The sequence below is a fragment of the Dromaius novaehollandiae genome, chromosome 18 (assembly GCF_036370855.1).
Source record: "Dromaius novaehollandiae isolate bDroNov1 chromosome 18, bDroNov1.hap1, whole genome shotgun sequence".
In the NCBI taxonomy this organism is placed as follows: domain Eukaryota; kingdom Metazoa; phylum Chordata; class Aves; order Casuariiformes; family Dromaiidae; genus Dromaius; species Dromaius novaehollandiae.
Genome location: NC_088115.1, coordinates 16,171,499 through 16,194,677, shown reverse-complemented (window position 1 = coordinate 16,194,677; position 23,179 = coordinate 16,171,499). Strand labels below are relative to the sequence as shown.

General features: G+C 51.5%; 2 protein-coding genes across 7 annotated transcripts in view; one reads left to right on the top strand and one right to left on the bottom strand.

Moving 5' to 3' along the window:
* Nucleotides 1-23,179, bottom strand: part of RBFOX3 (RNA binding fox-1 homolog 3) — a 179,945-nt gene that overhangs the window by 146,735 nt on the left and 10,031 nt on the right. The window lies entirely within an intron of this gene.
* ENPP7 (ectonucleotide pyrophosphatase/phosphodiesterase 7) lies at nucleotides 16,843-22,844 on the top strand. 2 transcript variants are annotated; one of them, XM_064522444.1, is made up of 6 exons: nucleotides 16,843-17,087; nucleotides 18,319-18,464; nucleotides 19,337-19,957; nucleotides 20,579-20,792; nucleotides 21,775-21,880; nucleotides 22,479-22,844. In XM_064522444.1, the coding sequence occupies exons 1-5, from the start codon at nucleotides 16,847-16,849 to the stop codon at nucleotides 21,861-21,863; spliced, it is 1,311 nt and encodes a 436-aa protein (XP_064378514.1). In that variant the 5' UTR covers nucleotides 16,843-16,846; the 3' UTR covers nucleotides 21,864-21,880; nucleotides 22,479-22,844. The 2 variants fall into 2 exon arrangements, with proteins under 2 accessions (XP_064378514.1, XP_025970054.2); XM_026114269.2 differs by having other exon boundaries at nucleotides 22,476-22,844.

The following is a 23,179-nucleotide window of genomic DNA, read 5'->3' as shown; positions in this document are numbered from 1 at the left end:
CCAACACCCAGCCAGTGCACGGCAACACCGCTTTACAGCCCTACTGCCCTCATCCCGGGGAAACACCCTGCCCTGCTCCATCTTCTCCTCTCATCTCTGCCCCCATTAAAAGCAATGTCACTCTGCCCTGCTCCTGCAGCCGCTAAGGCGCGAAGGGGCGCTGGCTCAGGACAGGGATTCCCCCGCTCACATCTGAGACTCAGAATTTTCTGAGCGGGGACGAAAAACCAAGGTGCTGTGCAGCGTTTATTCATGAGCCAGGCATTTTATTTAATGTGCCTTGCGATGCAGGATCAAAGATACAGAGCAGCACCTAATTAATTATTTTTCTCTTCTTCTGTAACATCCCCTAGTTGAGCATTGAGTCCCAGAATCTAAAAGCCTCCCTTTCAATGACTCCGCATAATGAGATGGATTTGGACTCCAGCAAATTTGTTCGGTTTTATGGAGTATTACATGAAAATGCTGTGAAATTAAGTTCTGTCTTTGCTATCACGCCATGGCCATCAGAGCGCTTTTATGTATGGCACTGAGACTAAAAGATGGGAAAGTGAGTCCTTGCTGCAGTAATGTGGCGAATGGGGAGAGGGAGGAGCCGTGCAATGAGGATGACATGGTGGAGGGTTAGACTCGGGGAAATAATGACGGAAACAAGAAAGCGATGCAGATAAAGAGAGTTGCAAGCTAAGAGCCTAGAACTGGGCTAGCAGACTTGAGTGGCAGCAGCCAGGAGGCTCCGGAGAGGGGGAGGGCTTCACTCTCCCAAATCGCCCCCGTGCCAAGTGCTCTGACAGCACTGCCTGCGGCACAGGAGAGGGGACTGCCACGGTCCTGGGGGACCCAGGCACCCGGCAGAGCGCGAGGAAGGGCTGACAGTTTGACTCCTGCCCCGACCCTCCTCCCTGGCACCCCCTGCCCTGTCCTTGCACTGTGACATCCCTGCTCCTGCTCCCCCAGGACACACACACACTCTCAAAGGGTGTCCCCATTCACCATGTCTCCTAAGTCCTGGGGACTGACGTGGCTCAGCTCAGGCCACGTGCTCCCCAGAGAGGAGGGCTCTCAGCACCAGAGCTGCTGCCTTTACTGCTGCCCCAGCCACAGGGTACCAGGAGCAGCGGAACGGCCAGGCCCAACACCAGCCCCAGCACTTCCTCCTCCATCCTGCCTGGAGAAATCCACCCGGTCCCTATGCAAGGAGAAGGGCTTCCCCAGCCACCAAGGGCTTCAGCCCAAAAGTACAGTCTCAGGGGAAGACAACATGTATCTGGAAAAGGCAGATTAGTAACACAATTGTGTTTCAGGGCAAAAGACAGCAACGTGCTGAGGAGCTGCCTCAGCCCCAGCATGTTTCTCAGCACAGTCCCTTCTCTTCTGGAAAGCGCTTTACCACTCAATGCCAAGAAAACTGCCCTACACAGAGGGTGCTGGCTTCAGCTTGGAGACAGGGAGAGGCCTCCCCACACCTCTTACTGAGCCTTTTCCAGTTCTCTTTCCTGCCTGCTGTTCCGTTTCTGTTCTTTCTCCTTCTTTCCCCCTTCAGCTCTTCTCTTCACCAGCCTTTCTCCCCTTTCTCTTCATATCTATCAGCCCTGATCCCCTCCATTTACCCCCAAATGATCTATTTTTTCCCTGGCAATTTTATAACCCATTTCCTTGCTTGATAGCAATTAAGCAAATGATTCAGCTCCAATCCCATGGTCCATAAACACTGGAAAAAGAAAATATTATAAAGAAAAAAAGTCAAACCTATCTGTACACACATGTACAGGCATGCACACATACATGCAGTCATAAAGACACACAAATACCTGTGCATGAACACACACAGGGACATTTGTGGAGGACAGAGGGTGACACAGAGCAGGGATCTGAACCTCTTCACTGGTGTCAAAGGCTGGAGACATCCTCACTCACACCTCTTAGTCTTCCAACCTCCAAAACATGTACAAAGGGCAGAGATTTCTAGACAATGCGCGAAAACACGAGTTGCATCCATCAATCACTGCGGCTCATCAGCCCCGAGATCTCCAGTGCACTGAGCTGGCTTCTGCGCCTGCTGCCCCTCTCCTGCTCCACCATGTGTTTGCCTCTCAAAGCTCCGACACTTACATAAAAATAAAATGTCCAAAAAAAAAAAAAAAAAAAAAGGAGGCAGAAGCACTCCCCCACTGTGATGTATGTGATTTTTTGGTGCCTGACAGGCCCAGAGCCTCTGGGGAGCTGCACTGATAAATCGCACCTTTCAGTTTGCCGTGAACATCTTCACTTTCTCAGGCTTAAAGAAGCCTGACACGTTAAATTGTGGCACTCAGCCCTCAGCACCAGCTTGTCTGGGGAAAGTGCCGGCTGCCCACAGAGAATCCCAGCCACCTAATGAGAGCTGCTCCCGCATTAGCACTGCGAGAGGCTTTCTGATGTACAAACCACTGGGAACACGGAGCCCTGTGCTGAGGAAACTCAAACAGACACACTTTCTAATTTCCATGACAACTGTAATAGGGTATTTGCTTGGTTTGGGAGCGCCTATGTGTGCAGGAATGTGCTCATTAGGCACGGAACGAGATGAGCTGCTTCTGCAAAGCCAGCCCAAGCAACTGCCAGCACCACTGAGCAGGTCTGCTGGGGCAGGGAGAGGGCAGGACCTACACCCGGGATGTTTCTGCTTGGCCTGTGCCCAGCACTAGCGCGGGAGGGCCTTGCTTCTCCCGCAAGTCACTGCACCGCGTGGAGCTCCAGCAAAGGACTTGCCCAGCTGGGAAGGCAGCAGAGGTATGTGACACAGGAGCGTGCAGTCTGCTTTTTACGCCTTGGTAGCCCAGGGAGCAAGAAGTCATTGCCCCTGTCGTTTCCCGCTGTGGGATGGGCTTTGCATGGCAAGCAGAGCCAAGGGAAGGGCTGGGGGAGACTGGGGTAACAGGAACCTGTGCCTAGCTGAGCAAAGGCGATGCTGCAGGAATCCTGTTCCTGGTGGGTAGCGCATCCTGCTCGGACAGTGCAGTAACCAGACAGCAAGCAGACTTGCTGAACAACTGCTCTTGGGATGCACAGATGTTTGTTCCAAAGGAGCCTTGCTGGCCATGCAGTCCTGCACCACTTTCCCAGGAGCGGGACTGAGGAATCACAGTGCAATGGCTAATACAGCTCAGCTAAAATGAGCTCCTTTCCAGTCCCTGGAGGAGCTTAAGCAAGAACTAAGAAGAAACCAGCAACCAGTTAGCAAGAGAGAGAAATCCAGGTGATTGCTGAAAAGCTTGGACATGGTTGCGAATCCCATGGCTGCCAACAGTATCCCCAAGCTATTAAGAGAAAAATCAAGATGTGGATAGAATGAGATTGGCCATAGGTGAAAAATGGCTCAATTATTTCTAGTGCCAGAACCACAGAAGGACATTTCCCTCTGTTCCTGATCCACAACCTCCCACTAATTAGCAGACCTAGCAGAGAGAAAAATGCTCCAAGCTCTAGACAGAGCAACAGCTAGAGACACAATACAGCCCATTGCCACACGCGCACACATTTGTATGCACTGCGCTAGTTGGGTACAAAGCAATGCACATGCAAAATTACATGCTGGTCTGAAAGGAACTTGCCATGAGAGATGTTTGATTTTTGTAACTACGGGAAGGGCAGGCTTCCAGCCAGTGTTGGCCCTTTGAGTGATCCAGACTCCTTTTGGTGAAAGAGGACTCTAACAAGAGCCTGAATAGGGAATGTCCTGCTCCCACTGCTGTGCCCAAGCTGGCTCTTTTACCTGTTCAGACCATGGCCCAGCATAGTGCGGTCCTTGCTGGTGTGCATACTATGCAGCAGAGTAATAGCCTGCCAGAGCAGAGGACGAAGGAGTGATACGGCATGACAGAATCAAAAAGTCATGAGCCTGGAGGGCCACTAAGCGGGAATGAAAAGCTGGGCTGACCCGTAAGGGGAGGAATGCAGGCCTGGATAAAGCTCAGAGGAGAATCAAGCCCAGCCCATTGCTCTTTGGGGGACAGGCTGGAGGACAGAGATAACTGCAGGCACTAACTCATGATCCTCTCCTCTATTCTCTCCTTTTATGCAGGGATCTTTTAAAAGAACTGATGCATAAAAAGGAAAAAAGTTACCAGGAGGCCCTGCCCCCTCCCTGACAAACTTCTGAACATGCTGTCATCAAGAAAAATGATGCTGGCAAGAGAGAAATCCGCTGGGGTTGCTAGCAATTTACAGGCTCCAGCCCCAATGAGTGTTTATCAATAATTTCAGGATCTGCCTGTCGTAGTCACTGACTCTGAGCTCAGGCAGAGAGATCTCTGGGCAGCTGGGGTGTCAGCACAACCACAGGGAGAAGAGGAACAATGAAAAGGGAAATCAATTAACTGCTCCTCAGGAATAGGGATTTGCCAGCATTACAGGGAAAGGTCTGTTCACTTTGCTGTAACAGGGAAACACTTAAGTGGCCTTCGATGACACAAAGGCACGTCCCAAGCTGAGGCTAGCTGACACTACGGCCGACTAAGCTCAGATTGGGAATGGGGACAGTTAGAGAACACAACATAGTTCCTCCAACTGCCAGAAGGGCAGGAGGTCCGAGACAAGCACGAAAGACAAAAATGGGGGTTCTTTGCTCTGGGGAAAAAGCGTGCATTGAGCTACCCATACTCTGGGCCCAGCTACACACTGGTCTGTCAGAGCAGCTTCAGGCTTTGTATGTCCCAGTTTGCCTCTGCTCCCTAGCTATTTCCTACTGCCTGAACACCCCCATAGAGCCATATCCAGTCCATGTTTACAACTCCTCCATCTGCCTTCTGTCTTTGGAGCTGAAGGGGGAAGCCAGGACATTAGCAGGTTAAGAGGGTCCTGGCAGTGGGGTGGGGAACCAGAGCAAAGCACTGAACCAGGCTCACAGCACTTTTTGCAAACTCTTTCAAGATGTGAACCACAGGCACCTGCCAGCCAGCTTATTCTCCCATACTAAAGACAGCCATTGTACCTGGTCTTTGAAAGCAGAGTACTTCCTGAGCTGGATGTTGCATCTGCATCATACTTAATAGCTAATAATGCATCTATCTTCCATGAACTCATCTAATTGCTTTCTGAACCTGGGGCTGTTGGTCCCTGAACCATCCTGTGGTGCTGAGCTCCAAAACATAATTAAGAACTGCATGGGAAGAAGAAAAAAAAATTTTGCACTTATCTTAAACCTTTTGCCTGATTGTTTCATTTCATGCACCTATTTATGAGAAATAGTGAATATTCATTCCCTATTGATCACCTTTATTTCACTCCTGAATTTCTAGAACTCTATCCATTTATCACCGTTATTGTCTCTTTTCTAACCAAGAGAGTCCTAATTTATTAGTCTCATATAGAAGCTGTTCTGTGCCTTTGATCAGCCTTGTCATCCTTTTCTTTACCTTTTCTAGTTCAACTATTTCCTTTTTGTGACTGAGCCACTGAAACTGCACACAGCATTTGCACTGCGACACAGTGTATTATTATACCTTGGCATAGTGATGCTGCCTGTTTTGTTTTCAGTCTCTTTCCTAATAACTACTAACAATCAGTTTGTTTTATTTGACTGACACTGGGCACTAAATGACATTTTTGTAGAACTATCCACAGTGGCTGCAAGAAATCTTTTCCTGTGTAGTAAATATTAAATTAAAGACCTGCTTTGTGTTTGTATAGTTAAGGATGTGTTTTCATCTGTATTACTTGGACTCAGCAACATCAAACTTCATCTTCCATTTTACTACCCAGCCACTTATATTGCAGGATTTTCCCACAGCTCTGCCCAATCAGCTTTAGATTTTACTATCCCAGATATTGCTAATAGCTGTAAGCAAAGGAGATTGTTCCAGGCAGATAATACATTAAATTCACAGGCCCATAGGCCAGGTTTCCTGGGTGGTGGACACAACTTCATGTGCATCCCCATGTCCTCCTCCCAAAGCATTTTATTTAAATACCTGTTTCTGTATAGGCAGCAAAATCCCAGGGGGTCAAATCACATGAGGGCAATGATAGTGACATGCATAAGAACAAGGTCTTTTTTTTTTTCTCTCTCCTTTTTTTTTTCCTTCTCTTTCTTAAGAGTGTTCTCTTTACGTGGCTATTCCATTCCATTTGCATTTCTTTCTCCCTCTGAGATAACTTTATGCCTTACCAGAGATCCCAGAGAGAAAAAAAGCCCAAATCTCCTGTGAAAATTTGGCAGGAACTGCAGAAATCAGTCAAGCCTTTACAAACAGCAATGGCTGTCTTGGGCCAGAGGGAGGCTACTACTTCTGCCCTGCAATGACCCTCTTCCCCTTCCAGAGGGGGGAATTAAGAGAGGATTATGCCTCTGGGCACATATTGATAGAAATGGACAGATCAATAGGGAGTAACAGCATATGCCATTAAAACACATTTAGACTTTATTGAAGGGTCGAAAGCGCCGAGGAGGAATTTCACAAGGGGAAGGAGCTCGTCTGGCTCGTAAAGGTCAGGCTGCCAGGCAGCAGCAGCGCGCGGGCGGCCCCGCGCCGCCGGGATCCCTGCGGGGGCCGGGCGGGCGTCAGCACCGCGGACAGCGCCGGCCGCCGCGCCGCGCCCACGCGGGAGCCAGACCCCCACGCGGGGCCCCGCGGGCGTCAGCACCGCGGACAGCGCCGGCCGCCGCGGGAGCCAGACCCTCACGGAGCACAGCGCTCCCCGCACAGGGTCCACTCATGTGCGGGACGCTGCTCCCCCACGCAGGGGATCCAGACCCCCCCGGGAGCCAGACCACACAGGGAACAGCACACACCTGCAAGCCAGACCCCCACCAGGCAGGACGCACGCCACACGTGGGAGCCAGACCCACACCCAGGTCCCGGTGTGCCCCACACCAAGGGGCCAGACTTCTCAGGCAGAGCACAGGATCCCACACCCAGGTGCCAACCTAGGTCCTTCCCACAGTCTGAAGAGCCACTCATTACACACACTGTCAGTTCACAGCAGGGAATGCTGTGGATGTACAGCCCGATAACTTCATTCACGGGAGGAACCGGCACACCATCTGACACACACACACTTTTCTAAAAGCCGCCCTTCAATTCTAGCTGCCTCAAGCTCCCCAGAATACTCTGGCCTATTATTTAAGAGATGTTGAGGACTTGCCCATTCTGCTGCCTTCAGTGGGAACAGTGGCCCCTCAGCACCTCTGGCCCTCAAGCTGGGCTCCCAGGGATGAGCCATTTAGCTGCCACAGGGGATTTTAATCCGAGCAGTTGTCCCAGCATCCTAGCTAGGACCAGGAGAGCTGAGTTCTGCATTCCCGCTGCTAAACTTCAGATGACCCTTTTGAAAGGAGTATTTCTTAATGAATATTAATACCCTTCATCATGTCAGATTTTCTCATTCATATATGCTCCCTTCCCAAACAAAGCCCTTCCGCTATCCCTATCTGTCCATCTTCCAAAGCAAGGTGATTGTGCAGGCTGGTCCTGTATTACTATGCCATGGTCCTGGTGTAGCTGTAATGGATTGGTGACACCATTATATTTATGGGTATTTCAAGAGAAAGAAAAAGGCTACTGGGTGTTCATATGTTCTTGTTGTATTATTTAAAGGAAGCCATTTGAGAGCACAGGAGAAGCAGTGTCGCTCCCAAAAGGAGGAAAAATAATGGAGGGGAATATTTGCAAAAAAGCTCAGTTAAGTAAATATTTTATGCCCAATAATGTTATGGCTTTTGAATGATGCATGCAAGGGAGTTGAAAGGAGGTGAGGCACAGAGTGAGGCAACATACGCTGCGTGTTGAGTGTGAAGGTGTTCATGTGGGGGGAGGTGAAAGAGAAACTGTGGTGCCCTGGATGGTGTGTTTCACGCCACTAAAAACAAAAGACAGCACAGCAGCATAGAGGTATTCCAGCTGCTGGACCGACAACTCCCTTTGCGACTGCTGCAAGACTTAGAGCTGCCCTTGTGGGGAAGTGCTTTTGCCTCGAGTGGGTGATGCTTGCTGATATGCCTGCCCATTTCCTCCCTTTGACACCAGCCCCCAGGAAGCCTTGCTGAGAGAACTGCACCCCACTAAGGAAGACTGCAGCAAGCAGGAGCCTTCCTGGCTCAAGAGGATCTCTGGAATCTGTAAGACATTCAGGAGAACGCTCCTAGTGAGAGCTGCACCCTGGACAGGCAGTCGAGATGCTCCAAAAAGGTTGCATGACCACTCCAGAAAGGCAGGGCAGCCTTGCCTGTGCTGGGGCTCTGCCCTCTGCAGAACAGGGGGATCCTGAAGCAGTCAGCAGGGAAGGAGGCACAGCCAGAATGGGAAGGGCAAGGGCCCTGGCAAGGAGCTTAGTGCAGCTATTGCCAAGATGTACTAGGAGCTGTGCAGAATGCAAGATGGGCTGTCCTAGAGGACTCCCAGTCCCCTAACTGCATTGGAAATAGTGTCTTCCTTGTCATTTATCCTCTTGCCGGGGGGGGGGGGGGTGTATATCCCATCTCCAAGCTGGAGATGGGAGCAGGGACCAAGGGGTAAAGAACTGGAAGATAGAAGGGAAAGGGACTGTCCTGGCCCAGGGAGAAAAGGCAAGCAGAGACAGGGAAAACAGGAGAAAGGCAGCTAGTCTGGCAGAAGGAGGAAGCAGGTGTGATGACAGAAGGGAGGAGAGCAGGGGCAGGCACAGGGGAGGGATGCTGTTCTGACCAGAGGAATTCTCCTACTCCTACTGGCAGGCAGAAGCACAGGGTGAGCATCTGCCTCGAGGTAAGCACAGAAAGGAGTAAAATACTATTAAGTATAATAAGAAATGTACTTAATCAATGAGCTCTGCAGCTGAGGATCAATGGGAGGCAGACACAGCCATTAGCTAAGAAAGCTGAGAAAGAGCCCCAGGCTCTGATGGAGTGATCGATACTGGGTTTAACTGAGCAGCAGAGGAAGGGTCCCAAGTGGAGAGCAGAGCCAGGCTGCAGCCATGAGAGACAGGGAGAGCCTGCCCCACTCCTCAGGGCACTGATTCCCCTATCAGGAAGCAGAAGCAAGAGCCCAGGAAACGGTCTGGTGGAAAGCTTAGTGCCAAGCCACAGACAGCACTCTGAACTCGTGAACTCTGGAGCAAGCAGAAGTAATTGGCAATAGCAGCAATATTGAGTGCATGAGAGGGACAGGACCACTGTTGACAGGCAGAAGGGAAGAGACCAGAGCCCCTTGTCATCATCCAGACACTTGCAAGGCTGACTGCTGTAGAGAGCAAAGGGTCATGGCTAAAACAGTGGCTCTTCCCTGTGGGCCAAAGGCTGCAGTGAATTTAGTGTTGATCCTTGCTGTGAGACAGCCTGAGGAGGGGAATAGCTCAGCTATTGTGGGGGGGGGGGAGGAACCAAGAAGGTGTCACATCAGGCCCAGGTAAGCAGAGCTCCTGCCGGGTCAGAGCTTGCCCAGGCCCTAACCTTGACAGAGATGCTCCACTGCCCCCCTTGACCTGGTGTGCTTGGAGCCCGTCTGGTTGGTGCCAGTGCTCAGCTGAGTCACCACACATGGGGCCTTCCTCAGGAGAGAGCCAGAGGAGTAAAAGTCTTGATTTTCAACCCATGAGCAATTCAGTATTCAGAAAAGCAGACAGTGCCAGGCGGAGTATGGGCACAGTCTTTTGGTCTTACTGGCAGCTTTTCAGCCAACTCAGCCCTGGCTCTGAGACCCGGCCTCTCTCCTGCCTTGGGTGCCATCAAGCACCCAGCTGTTCAAGCTATCCTGACTCCATCTGCTGAACTCCAGTGAGCCCAGCTCTGTGTTGCCTTCACAGATCCCCCAGTGCTGTCAGCCCCAGTCCAGGCCTCTGTTACTCCACTCCCAGGCTTCCCACACTGTGCTGGTGCCCCATAGCCAGAACCTGACCTGACCCAAGCTAGTGGAGAGAGAAGCAGCACTGATGTCTCTGCAGGTGAGTCTTTGGGGGCTAGGCACATCGCTAGTGATGTCTCAAGAGCATCAGAGCCTGGGGTTGTGCTTAAGGCAGACTTTCTGTATGTACATGTGAAGAGGACATGAGAAAAGCAGCTGTCGCGTGAGGTCCCTCCCAGAGGGTGGGCTCCTTTTTCCCACTGGACCTGAAATCATAGTCCCCAATCCCAGGAGGCTGCTCCTGGCCTTTCCACAGGACACAAGCTCCATCCTTACACACTACTTAATCCTGTCTGCTGCAGGCTCTAAGACAGACATTTGTTTCACTTCCCAAGTCCAACAGGCAAAACAGGGGCAGTCACCGTGTAATTCAGGTGTGGAGGGGGCTCTCAGGGTGCTGTATGACCAGCCCCTTTCCAGACTCCAGTACTGACCTTGGGTAGATCCAGCTGGCTCCCCCTGGCAGGACAGCTGAGCCCCCCTCACGTGTCCCCCCCTCCCACACATCCCTGTAGACCAAGTGCGGCTGCATTCAGCGGCTCTCCCAGCGGCAGGCACAGTATCTCCTAGAAGAGGCAGATGGCAAATTTCCCATCCCAGCTGATAACAGAAAATCAGGCAAACATCCAGACGGGGAAGGACTCTCCCGGCGGAGAGGTGGCTCCCAAGCACCTCCCTTCCTCCTCTCCCAGCACCGCCCTGGCCCTAGCAGCCACCCCTGAAAGCAGCCGCTCTTCACTGCCTGCCCTGCGCTGCTCCGGACCGAGCCCCCAGCAACCAGCCGGGCGCTTCCCCATCCAAGCCGAAACGCCCCGCGGAGGGGACGGAGCCTGGAGCAGGTGCTGCCGCGGCGCCGACCCCGCCAGGCCCCGGCCCCCCCGGGCCCCCCCCCGCCCCGGCGCCTCTCCCGAGCGCGGCGGAACAGCACCATCTGGCGGCCGCGCCGCAGCGCAGCACAGCGCAGCACAGCCCCGCCGCGGCCAGCGGCTCCCTCCGGCCCGGGCGCACGGCAGAGCCGCCCCGCGCCCCGCGCAAGGGAGCGGTGCGACCGGCAGCCTCGCAGGGCGAGGGGTTAGGCCGGTGCAAGAGCCTCTCTCCTTGCCGTGTCTCCGTCCATGCACGACACAAGTGTGCTCGTTACTGCGCCGGGCTCAGCGCTCTGCTGGGGAACACCGGCAGCCACAACGCTCCCCCACCACGCTGCCTTTCTCCTCTCTGCTAGGAAGAGGAGGTCTGACCATACGCGCACAGGTGACTGTGGTACAATTTTGAACAGAGGTGGAGCAGCATCACTAGTCATGATGCAAAGCAGCATGCCGCTTCCATGTGCGGAAAACCAGGTCATAACCTGCCTTTTGTTGCAGTGACTTGGAAAGGCAAGGGGATTCTGCAGGATGCACCATGCAAGGGGATTGTGGCTCTAACAGACCTGCCCACAGACACCACCACGTGCTTTCAGTCCACTGGCAAGTGGAACTAACTTTACAGGCAGGTCTGAGGTGATGCTGAAGGCCACAGCTCCTGTCTCTGCTCCCTCCTGACTCAAAGGCTCTCAAAGCACTCTTGTGAATGCCCAGGATACAATTCTGCAAGACTAAGGTGCAAACTCCTGCCTTCAGGGACTGACCGAGGAGCCTGACTGACTAGGCCCTGCCTGAGGAGCACTTCTGAACTCCTGCTGATGGAGGAGCTCCCCCTGCAGCAACCAATATTTTCCTTCTTGCCTCTTTTCCAAACTTTTCAAGCTGCTTGGCTTGAGTACCTTCCTCCCTCCATCTGCCTCAGGGACCAGGCCAAGCCTGGGGCTGCTGCTGGCTGTGATTACACACACCACACACTTTCACTCTGAAACAGAGCAGAGACACAAAGTCTGCTCCAGACTTTGAGGTCATTATCAGCACTTTCTTACCACCCTGCATCCCAATTCCTTGGCCATACCTGGCACAAAGCACCCTGAGCGTCCACAGAGGAGCAGCAACTCTCCCTGGGTGGCAGGGGGTGTGAGCAGAATAGGCAACTGCTATGCTTGAGAACAGCATCCTCCAGGAGTTTCCTTCAGTCACACTGGCTACACTCCATAGGGAGCTGATCCTAATCTGCTCAGCTCCCATCAGCTCTACCCAGCTTTCCCAGGTGCATGCAATCCCCAGCAGCTTCCACAAACTTTCAGCAGCTTCATCTAATTCTCAGTAGCTCCACAAACCTCCTCTTGCCATCAGCCCAGACTTGCTCAGCTTCGCAGAGTTTCTCCTGGCCTGGCTCACTGGAGCAGCATTATGACTTTAACCCCAAGGTCCCAGCACTGGCTATTTCCATGACATTCATGAGCTTATCAAGGCCCTTGGTACTGATGCAGTTATGTGGCAGGAGCCCAGAGGAGCATTGCAGATGTTTACCTCCTGTGTCTGAGCTGCAACAAACTGATAAAGGAGACAGGATTAATGCAAATGCACTTAGGAGTAAAACAGGGCATCTCCATCTCCTTTGTTCAATTCCTTTTTCACTCTCCTAGTCACTTTTTCTCTCCCCTTTTCCACTCCTTCCACCTCTTTTCCAATGGGCTGTGTAGTTTTGGTGTTTTGACCACTGGGACTGCTTAACTGATCTACAGAGCAGAATTATTCTGGGCTGGACAGCAAGGCAAGCAAAGGGAAGCACACACTTGTTTTCTATCAATCCATCCTCTGCATTAGTGTCCAAAATTGCTGTTTCTAGCCTGTAGTTATTCTGCCCTGAGCCAATACTCTGATAAACACCAGGGGAGGGGGAATATATCTTCATGAAGTTAAGACAACTGTAGCTAAGCCTTACTCTGGGGAAAGCAGCTACCTGCCCACCCAAAGGCCCAGGGCACCCATCTTACCTCCTCTGAAGCGGCTTAGACACACTGCTGGAGCTGGACCATTTTTCCAATTTCTGCAGCTTCCTCCCCTTGTGCTCAGGGCAGAACAGCCTCACAGGGACCTGCAGCATGAAGGGCATTTATACAATATCCCATAATCCCTCCCTTCCAGCTGTCAAGTTCTCACCTGTGGAGCTTTGCCCAGGCATCGCTCAGCTCATTAATCCCGTTACCAGGAAGTAGTTCAAGGTATGCTGGTAACGAATGCCTTCACACACATGTGCTGTGGAGCCAGGTGACCATTGGTGTGGGACAGTGTGTGAAGTTTCTGGCTTTTAAGTACTTCAAGTGGTGGCCTTCATATCGTATCCCTGAGAATTCTGCAATTTCTTTTCCATCTAAAAAAAAAGGAAATACACCCAATCTCTGCCTGCCTGACCAAACTGTCCTCACCCAGCACAGGCCCCTCTCCAGCTGCTCAGATGTGCCCATGTGCATTCAGAAAAGGTACTCAGCTTCCCCACTGCAGGAATTTAACAAGGACTGAACATTATAAATCAATGAGCCCCCGACTGAGTACAGGGAAGCTGCATTTTCACCCCAAGGGTGTTTGACATCTTTGTTTTTGCAAGGACTGGAAACAGGGGCTTGGCCTCTGAGTGGCATGTTTCAGATAAACAGGGTTGTGTCACCGGCAGATGACTGGTCTGTGCTCATGATTTTTATTTTATAGCACCTTAATCTGTCTTAACTGTGTTGATTGCCGCACAGATCTATGGGGGAGGACAGTCTCAGCCCGTAAGGCATTTATGGTCACAAGGCACAGAAGTGAAGAAAGTCCCAGCATGCGGCTGTGGTTAACGCAACTTGTCAGGGCAGAGCTGAGGGCAGAGCTGAGGGCAGAGCTAGCCTTCCAGGGCCATGCTCAAGGACAGCGCATGTCCCCTTCCTTCCCACATCCGTAGCCAGCCCAGGCTGCTCTTCTGCAGCTGCTGCAGCCTACGCTCTTGGTCAGGAGCAGCTGAGCACTCCCTTACCCCCAAAAGGCCTTTGCAGAGACCACCTTCCCCCTTAGGTGTTGGGATTAACTTGCCCTGTTGGAAGGAAGCTTATTGCATGCTTGCACGACTGCTTCCAAGGCCCCTGGCAGGAACAGTGGCATTAGCAAGAGGCCTGCGATCCAGAGCGGGCCAAGCAGGGAAACGGCGGCTCCAGAGAGACCACAGACCCTCAGATATATCTCAGATATAGAATAAGAGCCTGGAGTGTTGCTGGTGCAAGATCAGCTGCATCAGCATTGTTAACTGGAGATCAACAGTTTCTCCAGGTAGGGTGGCCAAAGGTAATGTTGTTTATCTGTGCCTGGTGCTCCTTAGATACCCAATATCTAAACGTGCTTTAAAACACTCCTGTTATTAGGTATTCCTCTGAGATTAGAGCAATGCTTCCTTCTCTCTATCCTCTTCTCTCCCCGATGGAGCAGATGGACACGATAAGTTATCAGGACCTTCCCATGTGCTGTTAGTCAGTAATGGCATGGGGACTTACTAACTCATCTGGGAACAACACACAGAATATATAGGACTTCTGAGCTGGATAAATGATAATATCTTTATGATGTGAGCCCTTTAAACCTCCAGTGCCTGGTAGGCCCCTCTGTCCTCACTGAAAAGGAAAGGACAATATTAGACCCTGGGGACAGCCAGCAAACCCTGATAACAAAATAGCTCCTTAAGCGAATGGGAAGCGGCAGGGTTAGCTCCCCTGCTAGCAGCTCCTCTCCTGGTGTCCAGAGCTGTCCAGACACATGGCAGCTACAGGAACGGACGGACGCATCCCCCCAGCACAACGACCGCTCTGCTCCATTCTGGCCAAAACCAGGGTACACCGGACACAGCAGTCACGAGCAGCCTCCTGCTTCCAGCCGCCCCGCAGAGAGCCCACGCAGCCCTGGCGCTCGCCCGACCACATGCCCGCTCCACCTGCAGACCATGGCCCCTGCTCCTAGCAAGGGAAGTTCAGCTCGGCCTGCCAGGAAGAACACTGCAATCAGAGCAAAACTGGCCTTATGCCCTCAATTAGCAGAAGGAATGGTTGAACCGGGGCCCAGAGCAGGCTCCATCACAGCACAGCTTAGGCTCATTTTCTCTGGCTGCAAACAAAGGGCCCAACTCTGCATTCCTGACCTGTGTCAGCCATGGGGGCCCCCGTAGGACTGCTCAAACCTCTTGCAATGTCCTTGCTCTGCTATCCCATAACCCATGTGGGAAACACAAGCGCAGAGGGAAGAGGTGACAGTGAAACATCACTGCATCCTGAGGAATCGGTCCAGGCCGGAGCACTTAGGGATGCCCAGGCCTACGAAGAGACTGTTGCAGGCCAGGAAGGATGAACTATGTTGTAAACTCCTCAGGCTTCACCTAGGCTTCAGGGGCAGCCTCCTCACCCAGGTCAGAGGAAGCCCAGCGTTAGAATGAGCCAGGGGCCGGGTTACAAGTCTGCTGAACACAGTGTGGAAGGAGGCAGCGAAGCAAGGGAGCCCACAGATCCAGCAGTCTCTGGCATGAACATGAGGCTCCTCTGCCTCATCCTTGGAGAAACAAGGCCAAAGGAATGACACCACACAGGGCTGGGGAAGCCAGTGGAGACTAGCGCTTGGCAAGCGAGAGGACTGGCTTGCGACTAGGAAGCAAGGCAACTAAGGAATAAATCAGGAATCTGAGTAGAGAGGAAGATGAGCAAAGACACAAAGTCTGAGAGTTCAGATTCTGGGGAACCGTGTCAACCTTTGTTATATAAGTCTACAAAAGCCTTAAACCCTGTTTTGCTGAGAAATGAGTCGTCAGCAATGATAAAACCCCAGAGAAGTCATAAAAATTGCAGACGTTGATAAAATGCAGCATTGATATAAGGAAGCTCAGCAGTCTGCAGAAGGAATGAGGGGTCACTGTGCCATGGCTGTACAACACAGCCGGCCTCAGAACCCGTGGACCTGCCTGCAGCACCGATGGAGGCAATGAGGGCTCCACAGCACTGGGAGATGGGCTGACAGGACACGGTGCCTTCAAAGCAAGGCTGAACACAGGTTCACTCCCTGGAGCTTGTCCGGGGGTCTCAGGCATGACCAGGATCCAAGGGAAGAGCCTCTTTTCCTCCCTGTGTAACTCCATGGAGCCACACTGAGGGACCTATGGCAAATCCAAACTCCTGTTTGAGCATTTGCGGGTCTGAGCACTTCTCCTGGGCTGAGGTGGGTAAATAGCCCTGGAAGAGAGGTCAATTGCCTTTTGAAGCCCTGTGGTCCCGCTACAATCTTGTTCCTCGTGAAAGCTGTGGCAAGTGCAGCCTGCCATTTCCAGACAGCTTTCTGCTTCCTTTACTACAGCTACTGGCGCTGATGGGACCCTCGGTTCCGTTACACTCCCTTTTTCTCAGCACACCTTTATCCAGGACTTCCTGTGTCCTTAGGAGCTTTCTCCCAGTTTGGACACCGGAGTGTAGCAGGAGACATCACTGAGCTTGTCTCCCCTTACAGTTTCCTCTTTCAGTGCTGCTCTGTCCCATCTTAGCACAGTCCATCACCCTTTTTCTGTCCATGGCAGTAAACTCATTCACCCCACAGCAGGAGGATGAGCCTTCGCTGATTTGTCTGGAACATCCTGCCAGCATTTACACCAACCATCGCAACTCTGCAGCACCTGAAGCTACCAAAGGCTTCTGCTAAACAAAGAGCAGGGCACCAAAAGCCAGGAATGGGGAAAGGATACAGCAGTGGGCTACAAGGGAACCAGCACGGGGAAAAGGATGGCTGCTGGCTGGGACAGCGTGATGTTGTGAATGAAACTTTCATATGGGCTGCCTACAGAAGGCACATTAACATTTCTTCACATTCATGGGTATTAAAATAATGCCAAATTCCACTGATGGAGGAGACAGATTTGGTGTTTGATCCTGAAGAGAATCAGAGCAAATCTACTTCAGTTAGACAAAAGCAGTGAGGCTCATTCCGACACGAAGTTCCAGCTGAAGCCATGCACCTGATCAGCAATTGCAAGATTAGATAAGAAATGAACTTAGTTCCTTCCTACATATATTAATGCGAGCGCTCTGGATGTCTGAACTTTCCCAGTTCAAGGGCAAGAAGATGTTCCCTTCTCTGGGGCTTATCTTTGCTGCCCTCTCTTTAGCAAGATGCGCCCCTGTGCATCAAGCACCCAGCCGCAGCAAACTCCTCCTGGTCTCCTTTGATGGCTTTCGGTGGAACTATGACCAGGATGTGGACACCCCCAACCTCGACACCATGGCTGCAGAGGGAGTAAAAGCGCGGTACATGACTCCTGCCTTTGTTACCATCACCAGCCCGTGCCACTTCACGCTGCTAACCGGTGAGTCCCCATCGACCACCCTGCAAGCAAAAGGAGCTGGGGAAGGGGCTTGCAGCATGGCTGGAGGAGAGCAGATTTAAGGCTTATATATAAAGTAAAGGAAAGAAAGTCATGCAGACAACCCTATGACTGCTGTCTGGCCTCAACAGCATGTAAAGCTTCAGAATCTATGTATCTTGGAAAAAAGAGTTAGCGACATGGCAACAGGTGCAGAAAGTGATAGAACTGAACCCGTATTTATCAAAGGTAAACAGCACCAGACTAACCTGACAGCCTCCTTTTATAAGATAAATGATTTTTTAGACAAGGGAGATGCAGTAAATCTAATCTTTCTGGACTTCAGTAATGTATCTGATACAGCGCCACATGGGAAATCATTAGTTAAGATGGAGAAGATTAAGATTAGTCCAAAATCTCTAATGTGGGTAAGTAACTGGCTACAGGGAAGACAACAGCAGGTCATACTAAAAGGATACTATCAGGCTAGAGGGAGGGTAACAGGGCAATTCCTGGAGAATCAATTTTGGAGGCCAATCTTATTTAAGATTTTCATTAATAACCTTGGCATAAAAGAGTGGAACATGCTAATGAAATCTGCTGATGAGACAAGATGGGGAGACATTGTCAATAGAAAGGAGGACTGGGATATCTTGCAGAAGTAACTGTGCAGTCTTGAGGACTAGAATAATAAAAATGACATGAAATGCACTAGTACAAAGTGCAAGTCTTTCATTTCTAACAAGAATTTCCGCTATATGCTGACCTCATCAGTTGTGAACAACAGAGGAAGAAAAATATTAGAGCAATTAGTTAACTGCAGCATCTGTGAACCCCAGCTGTGATGAGAAAGGCTGAAGTAACTGCAGATGCACCTCTATTTCCAGGAGACAGGGGGTGCCATTATTCAAGGTCACGGTGAGACCGTTCCCAGACTGTGGGCTGGGGGGATTCACCTACCAAGATGAGGAACAGGCATTCCCTGGGCAGCAGCTCAGTCTCTGCTGCCGGTGACCTCACTTTGCACCAGCACAAAGCCAGGTGAAGGAAAGAGGTGAAAACAAAGGCAAAGGCAGAGTGAAGAAAGGGGAAATGGGAGCCAGAGAAGCACTCCCCTGACTTGGAATTGACCCACTGCTCAGCACATGAGCAAGTAATTCGGGATTGGCACAGGAGACCTCCAGCCTCCGGTCGCAGCCTGTTTCACACTCACCTCGTCCATCTCTCCTGGCAGGGAAATACATCGAGAATCATGGGGTGATTCACAACATGTGGTTCAACACCAGCACGGGTCAGAAGCTGCCCTATTACAACACGCAGGGAGTGGTGAGCTGGTGGGACAACGGCAGCCTGCCCATCTGGATCACAGCTCAAAGACAGGTAAAGAGCGCAGCCTCCTCTCATGCACAAGCACCGAGACATGGACATTGCCCGCCTGCAATCGTGCAGCAAAAGCAACAGGCAAGCCACGATCTCTAGTGGCCATGAGTTAACATCCTCACTGCAAACGACAGACTAATTAGACCAGCAAAAAAATTAAATCCCCAGACACTGGCAGGAATAATTATGATCGTTCTATTAAAAACAGAAAAAAATAACAGATGTATTTCAGCTTTATTAAGATATTAATAAAATAAGTTATTAATTTCCTGCTTAAAGAAACCTCAACTGGTTCTTGAAGGAGTGTAATGAGCCTAAGCTTTTATACACTCCAAGGTACATAGCTCATTTCCTCAGTCTCCTCCAGGATCTTTTGGGTGGCAGTGCAAGGGGCTGCTCTCCTATTCATTGAGATTTGCAGAAAGGTTTCCTTAGATCTCAGTAGGCTTTGACTCTGGCTTTGAGGCAGGATCTGCCCAATAAGACACACACCTTTGTTTATCTTTACGTGCCAGATTGGACCCATTGACTTTAGGGTGACTGCTTATATGGTTAAAGTTAAGCCCACCTTAGTGCTTGGATGGTTAAGGGCCAGAGGATCCATGCAGTATACAAATGGGTCACTATTCTAAAGTTATATCTAGTGTTACTAACAGAAGGAGAATATCAATGTACAGGAATGTTGGGAAGGGCAGTGTTTTTGATTAATCATTTTTAATTGGCAATAAGCAGGAAAACCTCATTAGAGGCAGAAGTAGACACCTGGGGGTTGAACGAACTAACCACGTTAGTAGGTGGTTGCACTGAAAGATGGAGAGATACTGCAGAGTGAGTTCAGGTGAATTTATGCACTGCAGTGTCTTCACTAACAGGGCTTAAAGACAGGCTCCATCTATTTCCCTGGAGGAAAAGCAACATATCAAGGGGAAGAAGTGAATATGAAGATGGTAGAGCCCCTTCTGTTCAACTACAGCAATGAAAACAATTGGAGACAGAACATTGACACTGTCATGGAATGGTTCACCGTGAATAACCTAGACTTCATTGCCCTCTACTTTGGTGAGCCAGACTCAACAGGACACAAGTATGGCCCTGAATCCACAGAGAGAAAAAACATGGTCAGCCAGGTGGACAGAACTGTTGGTTACTTACGGAAACGCATAGCGGAAAGTGGTCTAGAATCAAACCTCAACCTAATCATCACATCTGACCATGGCATGGACACTGTCATAAAGAGCAATGAAATTCACATCCGGACAGTAGAAAATTTCACCTTCAGTGACATCCAATTTGAACTCTTAGACTACGGACCAAATGGACTACTGGTGCCAAAAGAAGGAAAATTAGAGCATGTATATACAGTCCTGAAAAATGCCCACCCAAAGTTACACGTGTACAAGAAAGAAGAGTTTCCAAAGAGATTCCACTACGCCAATAATTCCCGTATCACCCCGCTCTTGATGTACAGTGATCCAGGATACGTGATCCATGGGGTAAGATGCATGTGCAGACACATCTTACTGTCTCTTTTGGATCTGCCTTTTTCTCTCTCTCTCTCTCTCTTTTTGCGTATCATTCCAGTACCTACCAGGCTTTGTGCCTTCATTTTGATTAGTCTCCCTGAAAACAGAGAGAAATTCCAGCTCTTTGTGACTTTCTCTGCTGTTCAGAAAACAAGGTCTCACTTCCTTTTCATTCTAGAGGTCTTGGAGCAGGACTTGCATGAACACAGAATATCAGTTGCAGCATCCTATCCTAGCTTGGCATTAAAGGAAACAGCCCAAAGTCAAGAGCAGCAGGCAGCTGCCCATTTTGAAGTTCCTCAGTCCAACAAAACTTAGGTGCACTGATGTTTAGGGAGGAACCTTGCAAGGTGTACGCACTTGATAGCTGTGTCTAGGCAGCACCCTCCAGCTTTTGCAAAGTTTAACATTATTAGACTAACTACAAAAGCTAAAAGAAACCACTCAGACTGCCAAACACTGTGGCTGCAGAACATGCTATGTGAGAGCCACATGCAAGACAGGTGGAAGTATGCAGCAGCGTTTCTGTTTCGGTGCCTGCTGCCTCCAGGATGCCATGCTTTGGGCACTCATGTCCTCTCTTCCTTTCAGAGATTCAAGGTCCAGTTCAATAATGGGGAACACGGCTTTGACAACGAGGACATGAACATGAAAACCATCTTCCGCGCTGTGGGACCAGCCTTCAAGCAAGGGCTAGTGGTAGAGCCTTTTGAAAGCGTGAATGTCTACGCTCTCCTCTGCGAGCTGCTGGGCATCACCCCGGAGCCTCATGACGGGTCCCTGGAGATCATGAGGCCCATGCTGTGTGAGTCTGCGGGCACCCGCCCAGACTTTAGGCACCCCAGCCCTGCTTCAGCCCCACAGCGCAGGGCCCAGGGAGAGCTCTGCAGGGGCGGGGGCATGCTGGCTCTCTCCGGCCGCAGCTTTCCTTGGGGCAGGAGGCTGCTGGCTCTCTCTGGCCCCAGCTTTCCTTGGGGCAGGAGGCTGCTGGCTCTCTCTGGCCCCAGCTTTCCCTGGGGCAGGAGGCTGCTGGCTCTCTCTGGCCCCAGCTTTCCTTGGGGCAGGAGGCTGCTGGCTCTCTCCGGCCGCAGCGTTCCTGCGGCAGCTGCAGCGCGGGGCTGCGCCGGGATTCCTGCAGGAACATTGACATCTAGCGGCAGCCGCGCCGCCCCGCTCCAGCCCCCCTCCCCGCCACCCTTCCCAGCTCCCACGGCCCCCGAGCTGCTTCGGGGCAGCAGGCAGGGCCTGCAACGCCCGCCCGGGGGCCGAGCACGCCCCTCCGCGCCTCTCGCCCACAGGGAACAGGGCCCTGCCTGGCGCACGTGCCATCCCCATCCTGCACGCCCCTGGACTCGCTGTCCACACCACGTTCCCGTGCTGCTGCCCGGGGCTGCTTCTGCTGTAAGGGAAAGGCCAAACGTTGCGCACGTTGCTCCCTCACAGAGCACAGCTCGCAGCAGCCCAGCCACAAGCATGCCTTGCCTACCTCAGCGACCAGAAGGTTTGCTCTTCAAGCATGTATAAATGTCCCACACACCAAAAGCAAAGCCTTCTCTGGTGGCTGGAGGCTGGAAACAGGAGATGCACACCGAGTGCTGCGGCCAGCACAGCATTATTGTTGGGGGGTGCAGGGAGGACTAAGGGGGTGGCTGCTGCCTGTGCCCACTCCCCTCTCTGGCAGCCACCTGCCAGGGGGGTCCTGGCCGTGCCTGGTGCAAGGGGCTGCTGCTCACCGGGGCAGAGGCCGCGGGGCCAAGCTAACGCTGGGTTCCTTTTTGGTACTGCAGACTCAAGTGCCCCTTTCCTTCCTGCCAAGAAGCTGCCAGTGCTGCTGGGAATTGCCGTCATTCTGGGATGCTGGGGAGGAATATACTAACCCCCTGCTCAACAGAGGTAACTTATTGCAAGGACATGCAGAAAACTCTGCGGAAGGGCTGCCTTGTCTACAGGCAGGTGCCCTGTGTGTTGTTGGTCTCCGGGTTTTGTTGGTTTGAGAACACCGATGAGGAGCGCTGCCCACCAGCCACTCGCCTCAGGGCACAACAGACCCTGCTGACTGCATTTGAAGCAGAGGGACTCTGGATTTTTACTGCTCGGATTGGCATTAACACTACCACAGATGCTTGTTTGGCTCTCTCAGGTCATTCACTGGGCTAGAAGCAAGGGCTGAACATCCCTCTAGATTTCTGCCTGCCACTGTTTAGCTGTCCCTCTGCTCTCCAGCCACTGTGTGCAGATGAGGATAACTGCGAGCATCACCTAGGAGGGGTGAATTCCTCATTGCTCATGGCTCTGTGTGTGACTGCAAGGGAAAGAAGGATACAAGTTTGTTGCTTGCCTTCATTGTGCATGTGTCTGGAGATCCGTCAGGAGAAATTATTCCCAGTCTCATTTCCTGCCACTTCCAATGCTGTGCACACACAGCCTATATACAAAGTCTGCATATACGTGAAATAAGTAACAACACCATTATGCTTTCTTATCTCAGCAGCCTCCAAGTTCCAGGCGGCTCTACAAGAAATATGTGCAGAGATGAGGAAGGACACATCTCAAGACGACATCCTATCACAGTCTCAGAGAAGTGTGCAGAGACCCCACTCCAACGCATCACCAAATTACTGATCCACTTCCCTCCAGAATTACCAAGACGCCTCTCCCAAGCTTTGGTACGTACGCAGAGAGGCACCGCTGTGGAAGCTGACACCGATTTACAGTATGACCTTGACAAAGTCATCCCATATCTGCATTACCCCAAATTCCTCATCTGCGCAAGGTGTAAGTACTCCCGCTTGGCTTGGACCACGGAGAGTTAATACCTGTAGAGTATTTAAAGCAATTAAAAGCATACTCGAAGTTCTGAATGTGCCAGGGAGCCTCATCCAAATGGTACTGCAAACTAACGGAGTGGACAGCCTTGATAAACGGAGATGACAGTAAGGACCACCTCACTTCTACTGGCCACTGGGCCTGGTCTGGCTGCCCAAGGGACCCTCCCTGAGGCAGCAATGTTAGGGGAACTGATTCTGCTTTGGCAAATGCAGCTAGCAGGCCCAGGAGCCTCAGAGGGACGCAGAAGATAATCAGTGTTTCCAGCCTCTGCTCCTGGAGTCGTGGGTGCTGTGAGCATTGCTCTGCTTGTCAAATCGAAACGTTCTGTCCCTTGTGGTTGTGGACAAAAATTGGAAAATATCA